This window comes from Notamacropus eugenii, chromosome 3 (assembly GCF_028372415.1).
Source record: "Notamacropus eugenii isolate mMacEug1 chromosome 3, mMacEug1.pri_v2, whole genome shotgun sequence".
In the NCBI taxonomy this organism is placed as follows: domain Eukaryota; kingdom Metazoa; phylum Chordata; class Mammalia; order Diprotodontia; family Macropodidae; genus Notamacropus; species Notamacropus eugenii.
This window is the reverse complement of record NC_092874.1, coordinates 413,485,072-413,500,846: the sequence shown is the minus strand read 5'-3', so window position 1 is coordinate 413,500,846 and position 15,775 is coordinate 413,485,072. Positions and strand designations below refer to the sequence as shown.

Sequence of the window (15,775 nt, the reverse complement as noted above, 5' to 3'; positions counted from 1 at the left end):
TTTTAGTTAATAGTAATTATTGCATCCTATACATGAAATATTCCAATAGAGATTACATTTTGAGTTAGAAATGGTTCATCACTTTGTTTTCACAAATAATTGAGTTATTTAACCTTGGTAAATACAGTGACTTAATCATCATTTAGTTTTCTGGTGTAGGTGCAAAATGTGCTCAGAAGAAAATTAAAAAAAAAAACTACTTAAAAATATGGAATAACCAAACCACCAAGTTAAGCATCTGTTCAGTGCCTACTATATATGGAGGGGAAAGTGAGGCTGGTGACCTTGCACAGCCCTCCCTCACTCAAAACAAAGTCAAGTGCAAGTTATGTCATCATTTCTCTGATGTCAAGGTCTTCTTCGAAAGAGAAGGATGAAGAAAAGGATGCTGAGTTCCATAAATGACTAGGAGGCCTGTTTAGCTAGAATATAGAGTGTATGAAAGGGAATAGCATGAGGTGAATCTGGAAAAGTAAGCTAGAACCACACTGTGCACTTTAAATATCAAGAGGAAAAGTTGGTGTTTTCATCCTGGGGCAATAGGGAGCCATCGAAGATTTCTGAGTCTCAGAAACAGAATTAGTCTTCAGGAGTAATTTCCCCTAAGCACCATAAAAATCATCATCCTTCATTTCATACGTTAGAGAAACTGAGGCCCAGAGGGGTTAAAGACTTGAGGCCACACAGAGAGGATGGACACTGGATTCGAAAGAGGATGAGGTACTGATCTGAGCTTTGCTATTTACTATTTGAGTGACTTGAGGCAAGTCAGTATGCTTCAACACTATGTGGAGAAGTTCTCCAAATTCCTTAGAACATTTAGAGATGAATGGGACCCTAGAAATCATTTAGTTCAATCCCCCCTCCTTTTACAGATGAGTAAACTGAGGCCTAGAATGGTTAAATGATCTGGCTTTGATTACTTGGGAAGTGACTGGCAGTGGCAGGGTTTGAACCCAGGTTCTCCATTCTAAAAGTTCTTTCTGTTTTTTTGTGTCATTCCTGGTGTTGGATCATGTTATGATGAAGTTATTCTGCAAGGATCCTAGGATTATAGATTTGAAACTGGAAGTAGATAGAACATTGGACCTGACATTCAGAAGATCAGAGTTCAAATCTCACTCTAGGTACTTGCTGCCTTAGTTTTCCTCATCTGTAAATTGGGGATAATCATGGCACCAGCTTTCTAGAGTTGTTGTGAGGGTAAAAAGAGATCACCTCTGTGAAGGTTTTGTAAACCTTAAAGATTTGGTGATATGAGGCAGCTAAGTGGTGAAGTGGATAGAGTGGTGGGCCCTGGAGTCAGGAAGACACAAGTTCAAAGCCAGCCTCAGATACTTACCCAACTGTGTGACCCTGGGCAAGTCACTTAAGCTCTGGCTGTCCCTCAGCTTCCTCATCTGTAATTTGGGGATAATAGTGACAACTACCTGCTAGGGTTGTGAGGATCAAAAGGGATAAAGTTTGTGAAGTGCCCCACAGCGTCTGGCATATAGTAGATGCTCTATAAATGTTAGCCAGGATGATCAAGATGGTGATGATGATGAAGATGATGATGATGTTGTCAGTGGCCAGTCTCCTCATTTTGTTCATGAATAAATTGAGACCCAGAGAGGTTAGGAAGTGAAAGATCCAGGATATCAGGCTGGGCCCTTTTTGATGCTTATCTTGTCCTATCATATTTCCTCTTAGGAGCTGACAAAGTTCTGAAGGAACTGAATGCTTTATTTCATTTTGGGTGAAATCTCTGCTACCCAGATTCCTATAGAGAGAAGGTATTTTAGAAGTCCAAAAGGCAGGAGAAGAAGCCCTTGTTTTGGGTTTTTTTTTTTCCTTCCTAAAAATGGATTTGAAACCAAAGATGATTCTCTCCGGCCTTCTTTGAGAGCCAGACAAACTGCCAAATAAAGACTGTCCCTTTAAAAGGATCCCAAGTTATAACAATAACACAACTTTTAACCTTGCTCCAGTGTCCAGATTTTGATTCTTTGGCACTTGGCGAGGAGTCATAATCTGTCTTGGAACCAAGATCTTATATAAATAGTTGTACTTAACCTTCCAGGCATTGTGGGGAATCTTTTCAATGACACAGGAGCCACATTTTTCTCCTCATGGCCTCAGACTGCTTTGAAAGACATGCCTTTGTTACGTCAATCGTACTCTCAAAACAAAACAACATGATTCCCCTTTCTTGATTTTTCAAGACGATACTTCTGGATCACAACTCCTGGCAGCTGATCACAAGCCTTCTAGAACAGTCCTTTTGGAGTTGATAGTTGAAAGACAATGCAGAGTAGTGGAAAAAAATAGTTTGGCCATTTTCCTTCAGGGGAAATCTGGATTCAGGTCCAGTGTCTGTGGACACATCTTAGCAATGGGATGGTGGGCAAGGCCCATAATCTCTCAGGGTTCCCAGCGTTCCTTTAAGACATTTAAAAGTTAATCAGCAACTGAGAACTTGCTGACCTGCATCTCTGGAGTGTGTTTCTCTTACTGATGAAATCATAGGTGTGGTCTGGAAAAAAAAGTTGTGTTTATAGACAAATTATTCATCATACCTCTTACATAGAATTCCAGAATAATTTGCCATGTCAACCTCTTGGTCTTTGACAGTCCCTCAGGGAAGTTTGGTAGAACCTTCATGAATTAATGTGGGCTTGAATGTCTTGAGGGATGTAAGAGTTTCTGGAAAAATTGGATTAAAATCTGGGTTGAGGAGGAGCGGGGGTCAAGGGTGGAGCTCCTTTGGCCCTAGCTTGATTTGGCACGTCATTGAAACGAATGCACCATATGTTATCGCCTTAATTTGTAGCCTCTTAAGAGGGAGGATAACGTAGCTTAGTGGAATGGATACTTGACCTGGATTTGGGATGGCCTGAGTTCAAAACTTGCCTCAAGTATTTGCAGTTTATTAGATACTGTCACTGAAATTTCCTGGCCTCAGTTTCCTCCTCAGTAAAATGGGGATACTGGTAGCACCTACCTCACTGGGTGGCTTTGTTACTGAAATAGAATTGAGTGAAGTGGAAATGCTTTAAGTACTTAGTGTTTGCTACAAGTAGAAAAATGAGATAGACCCTGCTCTCAAGGTATTGATATTATTAGGAGAGATTTTATATATATATATATATATATATATATATATATATATATATATATATATATAAATATAGGAGAGTTCAGTTTCATATGAGGCAAGTGGGAGTGTAGTGGGCCTCTTGGCATACCTTAAAGTAGCTATAATTATGGTATTACACATCAATTCTTGCTGCTTGTCAGTATTTCTTCTTCTCCAGCATCTCCAACTACTTTTGAGTCACTGTGAGCTGGGAAATAAGTTAACTAAACAATAGAATTTTGTGTAAAGTAAGAATAAATAGGCTGTATTTTGTGGAAGCGATGTTAGAACTACCTCTGAAGTCAACGCGTGAACTTTAGCGCTTGGACTTTACGACGCTTGCTTTGGTTATTCAGAGGCCTTTTTTGCTTACCATCCTAGTTTTCGCTGTGTTCTTGATAATTAAACTCTCCAGATAAGGGAATTCTAGATAAGGAACGTCCTTTTGTACAGAGAGATATTAGCTGTCTAGATATATCCATTCTGGGCATGAGAGAGGTCTAGAGGTCAGAGTAAACATTAGGCAAGTCCAAGATCTACTTTCTTCCTACTTTCATAGGAATTCTTACTTATTCTAAGACATCTTCTGGATTGGATTGGAACACAGCAGCCTCAGAAGAGCTTATAGGTATGTGGGTTATTGGATTGTGCTCCAGGATCTTGGAACTCTAAATACCTCTAGCTAAACACGCTCTTCTGTTTCAAATTTAAAGTCCTTCAAAGCTGAGATCCAACTTGTTTTTATAGCTTTGCTATAAATTACTCTCCTTTACATCTTCTTTAATCTAGCCAGACTGGACAGCCTTGCTGATCCTCAGATGTCACTTTCCATACCCCACCTCCACACCTTTGCGCAAGCCTTCCTTCTTGCTTGGAATATACTCTCTCTTTATCACGTGTCTCCCTCCCAATTCCTCTCCCAATTCCCCTCCCCCCAGGTGAAATATTTTTTTTTCCTCTGCCACATCACAGAAAAAGAATGATTGGAATAAATAAATTTTTGCAACTTCAATTCCAGTGGTTTCTGCTTCTACTGTATCGTCCTTCCTCATGTGCTGCTCTGCAGCTAGGTGGGCACTGTGACCTTGGACAAGTCACTTGATAACCTCTCTATGCCTCATTTTCTTCATCTATAAAATACGAATGATAATAACTCCTACTTTTTTGCTGGATTGTTTTGTGGATCAAAGGAGATAATGTGTAAAACACTCTTCAAACCTTAAAGCTGTATATAAATACTAGATATTATTATTAATTAGTATTACTACTCTTTTAAAAGTTTTGATCAGTTTATCTCAATAATAATTTAATAATTAAATTTTTTTTTACACCTCCTTAAAATAAGGACATTTTGCCTTTAGTTATCTGTGAGGCATTGTACTTATTCACATGATGGTGAGGCAATTCGAGTCTACCTTGTCTTCCTTTCATCATTTCACCAATTGTGTCTGGCCAAGCCTTTGCCTTGGATCCCTCCTACCATTCACACGTGTGCTGCCAAATGAATACAGAGAATATTATGGGACCATTCTGACTGGTTCCACTATAAACTGATGTTACACAACCTCAATTTTTTTTGACTGTTCCCCTCCATGCCTGGGACACTCTGCCTTTTTTTCCCCAGACTACAGACCTCCTTAGCTTCCTTGAAGTCCCAGCTAAAATCCCATCTTCTCCCAGAAGCCTTCCCCAGCCCCTCTTAATTCTAGTGTCTTCCCCCAGTTGATTATTTCCTATTTATCCTATGCATAGCTTCTTTGCCTATATTTGTTTGCTTGTTTTCTCCTCCATCAGATTCTAAACTCCTTCAGGGCAAAGACTATCTTTTACCTCTTTTTGTATCTTTGGCACTTAGCATATTGCCTGGCATATAGTAGGTACTTAATAAATATTGATGGGTTGAATTACCGATTACAAGATTTTGTATGTAAGATTTCTGGACTTAAGTGTTTTTATCAAAGAAGCTCTTTAAGACTATTTTCATTTAGACATCTGTCCTAGGTGGAAGCCCAGCTTACTCTGAATTATCTACAGTCATTATAGAAGACTCATGTGCTGTATGAAATTAGAATATAGAAAGGAGAATGCCAAACAGTAGGCAGGCAGACCAGAGCAGCTTCTGAATACCTAGTCTTTTAGTTTCTTTATACTGTTCCCTATGCCCTGCGGACCCATTCTTGCCTTCTTTGCCTCTTGGATGCAAACACAAGTAGTGATCCTTTTAAAATGTCCATTCAAGAAAACCATTTATGCCAGAAAAAGTGGTTGATATTTATTCTCGCACCCCCGAGAAATCAGTTCTACCAGCTATGTCTACTTGGAATCTGAGGACCTGGGTTCAAATTCCCCTTCGATGATAATTATCTCTGTGACTTTAGGCACATCACTTAAGCTCTCTGGTCCTAAGTTTCTTCATCTGTACAATAAGGAGGTTGGATTAAGCTCTCTTCTAGCTCTAAAATAATCACTCTATGTCTACTGTTATTTTATACTTAGTTTCTCATCAGTTGGAGTATTAAAAAGATGACTGATAGGTAGCCCATAATCTTTGTTGTCTGTAAGAAGGTTTTGAGAGAAGGAGAGCTAGGTCCCCAGCACATTAGATGAATTCTCCATGCTGGGCTTACAGGATATGGGGATGATGAGTCCCTACAGATATGATTGAAGTTGTAGTTTGCAACATTATGAAACCATAAATCCATATGTTGGAGATCTCACACAATGCCTAAGAGCTTATAGTTCCTGGAGAAGGTGAAATTAGTTATTTAATTAGGCTTTTCTGCTTTTTTTTAGGACAAGGTGGATCAGACTTCTCACAGTCAGAGTGAACTAGTGCAACCTGGATTCCAAGAACAACCTACCCGAGTTGCCTTAAATCACCAAGGTAAGACTTAGTGAAAAGTGGGCTATGGGAAATGGCTATAATAGTGTTGGCAGTGTTCTGTTTCTTAGGAACCTCAGGAAAAAAAACAAATCAAAACAAAAACTCAGTTAATAATATTTCTTCTCAATATTAGAATGACTCTTTTAAGCAATAATAACAAAATTAAAGTATTGCCTTTTGTCTAGTAAATACTGTAAAGAGGAGATGTTCTTACGAGTAAATCTGAATCTTGCCTCATATTTTAGTCAACTGCTGGTTTAGAACAGAAATGCAAAAGGTATAGCACAAATCTCTTTTGAAATCTAAATTGTGTGTATGTTGTGGGCAGGTGGCATATAGAAGCATCTCCAGATTCCAAACTCTTGCCTTGCTGATACCTGTGTACGAACCAATGTGTCCACTCCTTACCTTCCCACTCACTTCCTATCATCGGAACCCCACTGATGTAATTTCATAATATTATAGTATTTTATGCCTGGAAGTAACTTTAAAAATCATCTAAGCCATCAAACCCTTTATTTTTTTTTCAGATGAAGAAATTGAGACTCAAGGCTAAGAGCTTAGTGTAGTAACGGACTCCTAACAGACCTCCTACATGTATTTGATCCCCTCACTAAGCTATCTTTTAGAGAACTACAAGATTTACCTTCCTTTTGTATAGATTTGGGCTTGACACACTGTTATTCAAAACTCTTCAGCAATTCCTTATGGCTTATCATGGTCAATATTCCTTTACTTGATATTCACAGTGATCCATAAGCCAGTGCTACCCTCCTTTCCAGGGTTAGCTTAGGTATCTCCTTATTCACAAAGCTCTGCCCCAGTCAGTCAGCTATCTACTATCCTTGTATATTGTTTCTTTAATTGCCATTGTTACTTCTGTATTTTGTTTATACTGATCCCCTGTGCCTGGCATACCCACCCCCTGCCTTCTTTACTTGCTGCATACAAACTGATGCATTCTTTAAAATCCACCTTGAATGTTACCTCCTCCAAGAAACTTTCCAAATTATCTTTTTTCTCAAGGTGTCACCAAGCACTTCATGCCTCTCTTACCATGTGTTGTTTAACTATTTATGAATGTGTTATTCTCCCGCTAGACTATAAGTTTTGTGAGGGAAGGGACTAGATCTTAATATAAACTTTATATATCTTCCCATAATGCTCTCCACATGGAAAATACGTACTTGATAAATATTTGTTGAATTTTTTTAAAGTTTTTTTAAAGTCAGTTGCTGAGCTGGGACTAAGCAGTTGTTTCCTGGCTCTTAATTTAGTGTTTGCCTGTATCATGGATTAAACCTAGACACCATCTAAGACACTTTTATGGAAGACAAGATTTAACACCTCTGTGTGATGAATACTTTCTTAAAAAAAGAATTGGCATGTACTATAAATGGTTATAATAATGATTGCTTTGATGATAATGGCTATTACTACCACAACCATCACCAATTATTATTGGATTATTTTTATTATAGTTAGCACTTATATAGTGCTTTTAGATTTGTACTGTACTTTCTACATATTATCTCATTGGATCCAAATAATGTGACTGAGAATGAAATAGACTACTGTTTAATAGACACGAGAAACTTGTTTTTGATTTGAGAGTTATGTTTGACTTGACTGTCTGTGCACTGTTAGACAGGCAACTTGTCTTAGAATAGAAATTATAATAAAAAAGAAGAAAGAATAGTAATGAGAAAAAGATATGGTGCAATTGAGATGACTTACTCTGAATTATTTAAATAAACTATTGAAAAATTAAAAGTGGGAAATACAAAAAAAACCTCCATTGACATTGATTGTAATAATTTCATCCAGAAGTAAAGCCAAAGCAAATTAGTTGCTACAACAAGCAAACCAAAGAACCCAGAAAGTGCCTTTGTCAGCAAACATTTGCCTTATTTGCCAAATGGAAAGAGATGTCAGCCAAAGGCAATACTGGGTTAGAACATCAGCTTGTCTGTAAACTCTTAAGAAGGTTGATGGATGATTGCAAGCAGTATCATCATAAAGCGGAGAAAAGCAGTGGAGGGTAAAACCAGTTTAAAGAAAGTTTGGCAAGATATTCAGCTTTGCAGAGTCATTTTTAAAAGCATTCAAGTATGAAAATGAGGAGTACTGCAAACAGAATAAAAATGGAAAAGATTTGCAAAAAAAATCATTTAAAGAAACTGTTTTCTTTTTTGAGGACAATGGAACCACTATGCTTAGATCCTAGCATCACAATCCCTGAGAGGCTTGTAGAGAGGAGAGCAATGGTACCAATGGAAAAATGAACCAAACCCACCAAAAAACAGAAACAGAACAAGAAACCAGGCGGGATCAATTTACATAAAGTAGGAGACAAATACCATTACAAAGGCATTGGAGGACTGATACGTAAGAAAATCTGAGGAGAAGATGCCTTATTAATATGAAAAAAGTAATAAAAAGGAAATCATTCATTCCCATCCTATATGCCCACTCTTCAGCTATACAAAGTCTTTATGAAGGTCATTTATATATATAAATTAAATACACTCTGGATTAGGGTATTAGTAGGGAATAAGCAGGCTTTCTTTCACAAATTATATACAACACTGTGACATCTCACAGTTGACTGAAGGTCCCATAAGATTACTTTATATTGATTACAAACAAAGCATTTGCTTTGGTAGAGCAGAACGTTGCTTTACAGGCTCTGTTACAACAAGGCATATATCCGAATCAGAAGATGTATTAACAAAACTGAACCCCATTCAGTGACTCTCCCAATTTTAGGTGAGGTCTATTACAAGGTAATGTATGTTTGCCAGAAGCATTTCCCGTTGTGGCAGAGGAGATCTAATACAGAGTCCATGTCAAGGAGGGAACCTTTGTGGATTTTGAGATTGTGCAGATGCTTCTGTTTGTGGCTGACATTGTGCTGATTACATCAGGTCCCAAGACACTGTAGAGCTTCCCGGAAGATTTGTAATCCCTCAGAGGAGTTTAGACTCTCTATTGTATCTGTTGACCAGATTTCTACTCGCACCTGAATGGATACCCAATAGGACTTGTCCAAGAAGTATATGTATCTGGGACAGATAGCCAATGGGCTAGGGACCCAGAGTTGAAAAGAAGTAATGGAGAGAACTAAAGTTTGATCCTGACCTTCTCATAAAAGCAAAGGTCCAGCTTTTTGAAAGAAACTTTTCACTAGTATTGTATGATTATGAGAACTGAAACACCACCATCTCCTCTAAAGATCTAAAGCTAAACATCACATTGAGGCAAAGGAAAGGTACAAGGTGGGTGCGAACAGGCTACAGCCAATGAAGCACCCTTATAAAGAAAGAAGAGTAAGGGGTCTCGTCAAAGAATGGTTCAACAGGAGGAGAAGATGGGCTTTGGTGAGAGCAATAGATAAGCAGCTAATGGATGGCCAAAGTGCTATCTTGATACAAGGGAGGAAGTGGGTAGAACCCCTCTCTACTGAATTTTCAAGGTGATGCATATGAGAATGGCATAGAATAAACAGACATGGATAGATTTTGGGCTATGTCATTGGAGGAAACTTCTAAATGAATGAAATCATAGATTCTTTTGCATATTTGAGTATTTTTCTCGGGAAATGTGTTTTGAGTTCCAGATAAACCTTTGATATATCCATTAGATTTCATTATATACTCCACCACACCCAGTAACATGTACATAGGTATTCCAAAATATTTGCTAATCTGTATGAATTCACTCATAAGTTAACTAAACTCAGGAAGAGAAATAACGCTGATGGTAACTGAAATAGGCTGTTTGCAGTGGCTGCTTCTAACAGTAGAGATCAATTCATTAGTTCATTCATCAATTCAACAAAAATCGTGCACCTGTGATGTTCGAGGTGGTACACTGTGTTAGTTTCTAGCTATATAAATACCAAAAATCAAATGCTCCTGTAGACAAATAGTTTGTGTTTTAGTAGGGATACAATAGATAAAAAAGGTAGCAGGTTCATTTTGAGGAAAAAAAGCACATTAGCAGCTATGGAGGGATCAGAAAAGTCTTAAATATATAGTAGATGTCACCTGACCCAAATCCAGTACTCTTTGGACCATGCCATATCCTTGACATGAGAGAAGCTATGAGTATATAAGTGGGCATATATTTCCACAGTGAAAATGTGAATTAGGTTGTCATGCTGTCAGGTCTAGCCAATAGAGTTTAGTCTAAGGATTTATGTGGCATTTTCCCAAAGAAAATAATGTCATTCAGTACATTTAGCTTGAAATCATAGGGAAACTGACCTTCAAATGAGAGGATGCATTCATGCAAAATTAGAAATAGTGGTACAAGTTTTAGGGGCTCAAGAGCAATGTACTTTATGGTCAAAATTTAGACTTGTTTTGTTCAAAAGGAAAGCAAGAGTACCCTGTCTCTTTAAGTGTATCTTAATGGATATTTTATCACCTTTTTCATGATTATTTACTTTTTCTCTCTCCTGTGTACTGGCCGTGTGGCCATGGACAAGTCCTTTCACATCTGGGTGTTCTTGGAAACTCTAGAAGACTATTATGTTTTAGAGCAGGTACAGTTCTGTACTGGTAAGGGAATTTTCCTCATCTAGAGCTTTCCTATACCAAGCAGGTCACAGGTCCAATCCCTAGCTACCAAATCAGGATCTTAGTCAGAAGGAAAGTTAGCACACAAAGACAGTAGCATACTTTTGCATAATGGCAAGTGGCCTATGACCCAGAAGTCATTTTTGTTTGATTTTGACATGTGATCTGTTCTTATATATGAATATTGATACCCATGTGTATTACTGAGTTTTCATTTCATACCCAGATAACTGGAAAAGCTGACAAAAGACAGAAATGGGCAATCCTGGAAAGCCCAGCACAGTTAAGTATTATTAGTGAAGCTGTGAATTGTTGCAGCTATTCCCTTCTATTAAAAAAGGAAGCCTGTTACATTAATGCCCAGGTCAGGGAAAATGAGGCTAAGAGATTGGTAAAATTCTCCAGCAAGGCACAAAATCTTTTTCTTTCCCCAAGTCAGCCTAAACTCTCCCTGCTAATGAAAGAATATCCAGTTTCCTCTCGTCTGCAGGCGCCATTAATTCAGGCAGGCTTGTTTTGATTTATTTTTTAATTCTTGTCTCTCTTGCAAGGTGGCTGACAGGCAGGTGTTTCTTCTAAGTCGCCTCAGGGAGAGAAGATCGTTTGACCAAGATGCATCTCTCTTAGTGACTTTCTTAATTTCTGAATCATGAAAGAGCACGGTATAAAAGCCGTTGGGTTCATTGACCCATGTGCCCAGTGACTTGCTGGCCATTTCTTGCAATGCACCTGTTATTTAGAATGAAAGATTAAGTGTGACTTTCCTTGACCTGTTACCTCTCTCTGGCAAAGAGGATTTATTGCTTTCACTTGATTAACTTGTTCCTAAAGTAAGCAGCTTATTCTTGTTTGACAGTTCCTAAAAAAAGCTTTATCCTATTTCTGAACATTATGCTGAATGAAGAGAGAGTTTCTCTTGGAAACAAGGGGATTTGGGGTTAGTCTGTCTTCACCATCACTGAAGACTCTTTGTTGACATGTCAGTGGGTATGGACTTCTTTAGGTTGCCACATCAGTGTGGGATCTCACCTCACTCTGAAACAGGCGTTTATTTCCTAATTACAATATCACTTCTTTATATAGAAGTCTAGTTTTGTTCAGCAGTTTTGCCCACCTGAGATTTTGATGAGAATCAAGGTGAAAGCTAAAGAAGCCCTTGAGAGGTTAGGATAATTCAGCGTGATGCTGAAAGATCCCTGACTTGAAGTTCCTGGGTTTTGATCTTGGCTTAGCTGCTTGCTGTTTGTGTGACATAGGAGCAAAACACTTAACCTCTTTGACCCTCAGAATACTCACTGGTATAACTGAGGTGGTGTGATGAGATGATTTCTAGGGTCTCTAAATCTGGGATCATAAGTCCTTTGAGGCTCACAAGCCTTCCTGCCTCAGAAACTGTACACACTAATTTTCCACATGGTTCTAACCAGCTCAGCTTATGTGGGACTTGAGCTTATATTACCTTTAGAAGCAGCAAATTAGAAACAGGCAAGAAGGTGGTACAGTGGATAGAGCACTGATCCTGGAGTCAGGAGGACCTATGTTCAAAGACAGTCTCAGATACTTATTGTTAACTGTGTGACCCTGAGCAAGTCACTTAACCCTGTTTGCCTTAGTTCCTCATCTGTAAAATGAGCTGGAGAAGGAAATGGCAAGCCACTCTAATATTTTTGCCAAGAAAATTCCAAATAAGTCAGGAGGAGTCAAACATGAAGAGTTGACTAAATAGCAACAGATTAGAAACTTGAGTGGGTTTGCTGCAGGTGGACTCGGTGACAACAGTGATAATGGACAATTGTCAGAAAAAAGAAGACGTGGGAAATTTACCAAAAAATACACCTAATAGACCCCTCAAAAGCTCAATATTTTTAAGTCATTTAGTGTGAAGGGAAATAGCCCTCTCTTTTTCAAGAGCTCCAAAGGCATTACATATATAGAACAGAAAACGGTTTCTTGATATAACCGTGGAAAGAATGCTGGAGTTAAAGCTCCAAATCCTGGTTTTTCCATCTACTACTAGTGTGACTTTGGCAAGTTATTTATGTTTTCTGGGCCTCAGTTTTCTCATCTGTATAATGAGGGGATTGTACTTGATGTCTGTCCCTTATAGGTCTACATTCTGTGATGTACATTTATAAAGATAAATGAGTTATAATACCACTGTGTATCTTAAGAAATTTAAGAAATCTGTAATGCATTTTAGAAGTATCTCCATCTAACTAGTTTATTTTTGTTTTTAATAAAAATGGAACTTAAGCAAGTGAACTGTGAGCTGATCCAAAATGACTCCTTCCTAGATGATTCCAGGTAGCTTAGCTTTTGTAAGGTTATCCATTGGACATATGATGTGCCATCCAAAGGAAATATCAGAGGGTAATTAATGTCAATTCTGTACCTGCAATGGATAGATGACCTAAATATTAAATGATGAATACTTTAAGAAAAAGAAAAGGTATTAAGTACCTTTCACATCAGTGGCTATAAGGGATAAAGTCTTAATTACCAGGGGTAAAAACCATTATAAAAGATAAAGTAGAAAATGTGATTATGTAAAATTAAAAGGTTTTTGTATAAACAAAATCAAGGCACCTAAAGCCACTTGCCAGTAGGGAAGTGGTAAAAAGATATGAACAAGTAGTTCTGAAAAGAACTACAGACTATTAACAAAGAATATTCCAGGTAAGTAATAGAGAAATGGATATCAAAACAACACTGGGTTTTTGGCTTTCAACTAGGAAATTGGTGGTTGTTAAAAAAAAATACCCAGAATTGTAAATTTTGGATGAATTATGGAAAGATGGTCACACTGATGCATTGTAGGTAACTGGAATTATGGGAAGAAAGTAGTTAAAATGTCTTTGTCCTTTGACTCATATATTCCATCACTAGGCATATGCTTCAAGAAATTCTTAAAAAGAAAGACCCCCCCCATGTACACCAAAGATAAGAAAGGAAATAGCCCTCTTTGTACTTGGCGTATGTAGACCATATATGGAGTATTATACCTGTTTCTGAGTACTATATTTTAAGAGGGTCACTGAGGGAAATCTGAAATTTGAGAAAGGTCACTTAGTGCTTGGATGCTTTTAGAAGTTGGGGGCTATTGGGAAGAGTTCCTTCATCACAACCTATATCCTATTTAAGTGACAGTTTGTCCCTTAAAAAAATTTTTTTTCTTTTCATTTTGAATTTTAAAAAGACTAAAAAAAATGAACATATCCACATACAATGGGCAATAGGAGAGGATTGATTGCACGTGATACTGTGATTCTCTACTAAATACAGCTTACTATTCAAGTGTATCTTAAATTCAACAAAAGTTCTTTTTCCTAAAAGCTAAAAAATTGGTTTTTATTTCTCTTTGAATTTCTCAGTGTTTTGTACTTTTTGCTCTGTAAATTAGAAGCCTCTTTTCTAATCATATGAATATAAATGCACTCTATCCCTTGTAGCGTTTAGATTGACAATCTTGTTAGAATGAGAATTTGAATTTAATGCATGTAAGAGGCCAGTATAAAACCTGGATGAGAGAAACATTTAGCAAAACAACGGTAATTTTTGTTATTAGTTAATCACTTAGTAACTAGCCTTCCTGGTTTCCCCACTATTGAAGTGACTGAGTCCTGTTGACACACATCATATATAGCTGTAAAAGCGTTTCATCTAGCCTTTTCTGTTACTCAGCAGGTGCTTTATTCAGTTTCTGCTTTGCCTTTCACACTTTGTACTTTATTACAAAATATTTTACCTCTCCATCTTGAATATCTTGCAGCTGTGTAAATATCACTGACATGACCCTACTGTTGATTACATCACCTATCTGCCTTGCCTATAAAAACTTTATGAATAGTAGGCTTATATTCTAGTTATGAAAATTATCTTGAAGATTTTCTGTCTTTCAGTCTCAGATTTCTTTGACTAATCTGGGAGTTGATCACATCTATTTATTCCCATGTGTTTTTTAGAAACATCATTTTAAAAATAGAATTTAATATATAACAGATTCTTTGTTTCTTACTAGTTTCGAAATAGAGATTAGATTATTGGAGTTTTTTGTAGCTCAGCTTTACTGTCTCTTTTCTTATATGTAAATAATTCTTAGGAACCCCAATGGATTATGGACGCCAGGAAATTGACTCCATTTACTTACATGTAATAACCCAATCTAAATACTTGGCTTCTTTGACAGAAGCCTTTCTTACTCTCTCATGGCTTAGCAGTCCATAATAGTCATTGCAGCTATTTCTTGGGGGTAGTTTACATCCTTGGCATTATAAGAATCTCAGAAGTTCATCTGTGTTGATTTAATGTTTGCAAAAATGTCTGTATTGCAATTTTCTCCCCTATAGATGGTCATAGTGCAGAACAAGACTGTAAACCTAAATGGAATCATGTCTACTTGTATTAAGAATAGGAATGTGGCAGAACCAAAAATTTGAGAAGTCAGTCACTAAAAGTGGAAAAGAAAAGTCCTCTACCAAACAGAATAAAATAGATTTGGGAAATGAATTTTTTTAGGAGCCATTATGCATATTTCCAGAAATTAGAGCCATACTGGGGCTTTCAGCATCCCTGAACTCTGTCATGCTTTGGGCTTGGAGGTTCTTAGGAGAGTGATGAACTGCACAGTTAATATTTTTCCACTGTATTCTTTTGTGGGATAAGGCCTGGCAAGGAAACCAAAGTTTTAACCTCAGACCTATCTTTCCTATCTTGGTGACCCACTTGTGGACAGTGTTCTTCCTCTTAAAATTGATCAATCAATCAACATTTATTAAGCACCTGCTGTGTCAGGCACTGTCGTAAGTTAGGGATACCAAAAAAAGGCCTGCCCTCATGTAGTATCCAAAATAGAATGTAAGGTTCTAACAGTGGCCAGAGCATGCAGAATAATAATCTCTTGATTTGGACAGTATTCATTTATTAATGCAACCTAAAATGAATTACCTTGACTTTTGGGGGGGCAGCTAAATCCTACTGTTGAAGTTAGCCATGAATCTAAATTTTTTTTGCAAGGATTACTATTAAGACTTAGTTCCCCCATTATGTATCCATACATTAAAACAAAAACAAAAGCCCCGAACTGATGTATAGGGTTTTACATTTATCTTAAATTTAATCTTTTAAAACTTGGCCTGCTCTTTCAACCCTTCAGGGTCTTTTCACATGCTGATTTTCTTGCCCACCATATTA

General features: G+C 37.5%; 1 protein-coding gene across 4 annotated transcripts in view; it reads left to right on the top strand.

The window, feature by feature from the left end:
• GRB10 (growth factor receptor bound protein 10) overlaps window positions 1-15,775 on the top strand; it is a 262,309-nt gene that overhangs the window by 107,578 nt on the left and 138,956 nt on the right. For all 4 annotated transcript variants that reach the window (XM_072598162.1, XM_072598165.1, XM_072598161.1 and 1 more), the window contains one exon: window positions 5,912-6,002. In XM_072598162.1, coding sequence (XP_072454263.1) covers window positions 5,912-6,002 — 91 coding nt within the window. The remainder of the gene's footprint in view (window positions 1-5,911; window positions 6,003-15,775) is intronic.